General features: G+C 31.9%; 1 protein-coding gene across 1 annotated transcript; it reads right to left on the reverse strand.

Moving 5' to 3' along the window:
- Positions 1-158: 158 nt before the first annotated feature.
- On the reverse strand, positions 159-545 carry HELRODRAFT_181380 (hypothetical protein; the record flags this gene model as incomplete). Its single annotated transcript, XM_009031188.1, has 2 exons — positions 159-467; positions 537-545. The coding sequence occupies 2 exons, from the start codon at positions 543-545 to the stop codon at positions 159-161; spliced, it is 318 nt and encodes a 105-aa protein (XP_009029436.1).
- Positions 546-1,342: the final 797 nt, after the last annotated feature.

Here is a 1,342-nt window from a genome sequence, read left to right on the forward strand (position 1 = left end):
GTGTCTTTTTTTTTGACATATTTATTTTTATAATTTTTAATAATTATTTCTTAAACTCTATGATTTAACTTTTTTTCAAGCTACAGACTACAAAATAATTTTCGACATAATTCATCCAACATATAACGGTTTATAAAAAAAAGAGTGAGAAAGCATTACTATAGATGTATAACTGTGATATCGAATCGTATCGGAATCCTGAAATCGGTATCGGAATCCTGAAATCGGTATCGGAATCTTGAAATCGGTATCGGAATCCTGAAATCGGTATCGGAATCCTGAAATCGGTATCGGAATCCTGAAATCGGTATCGGAATCCTGAAATCGGTATCGGAATCCTGAAATCGGTATTGGAATCCTGAAACCGCTATCGTCTCGTTTCGAATCGTATCGGGATTCTGAAATCTGTATCGGAATCCTGAAATTTGTATCGGAATCCTAAAATCGGTATCGAAATCTCGAAACCGCTATCGTCTCGTTTCGTATCGTATCCGTTCGGGTTATAGTGTTATTCATCATTCAGCCACACATCTTACTCGGGACATTGCTGTGGAACCTGCAGCGTACAAACAGACATACGTATAATAAACGTGATGAGATTAAGGTATCATTATTTACACGGTTGGAAAATACACACACGTACACACACACACAGACAAACACACGTACACACACACACACACACACACACACACACACACACACACACACACGTTTACCTACAGAAACACGGAGTTAGCAAAACCTACAATGAAATGACATTTATTAATGTTGAGGGTAGCGTTTGTTAAATGGAAGTTTTTCATTTTTTTCATAAAAATTCTTCTTTTTCTATTAATTATTTTAAAATAAATAATAATAATAATAATTATTATTATTTTATTATTTTTTTATTGCTTTTATTAATTACGAATGGTTTTCTACCAAAAATCCGTTTTTGAGGTTTCTTTTGTTTAACTTAAGATTAATTGAACGGTTTTAAATGTCTTTGCTGATACAAATCCGTCTGTCAATCATTTAATTCATTCCTATTATTCATTCTTTCATTCATTCGTTTATTCATTCAATCAATCATCTACCCTTTCATTCGTCTTCTTTTCCATCTCTCTATCTTTTAATTCATTCATATGATAACCCTATTGATTATGTTCATTTAAATTCACTTCATCTATTTATACATTCATCAGTCCGTTGTTCTATATGTTCGATTTATTTATAATAATAATAATAATAACAACAACAATAAAAAAATAATAATAAAAATCATCATCGTCGTCATTCTCATCATCATCATCATCACCAAGGAATGACTATCAAATGACCAATCTTTCCGCCAGTTAGT

This window comes from Helobdella robusta (genome assembly GCF_000326865.2).
Source record: "Helobdella robusta unplaced genomic scaffold HELROscaffold_70, whole genome shotgun sequence".
NCBI classification, from domain to species: Eukaryota; Metazoa; Annelida; class Clitellata; order Rhynchobdellida; family Glossiphoniidae; genus Helobdella; species Helobdella robusta.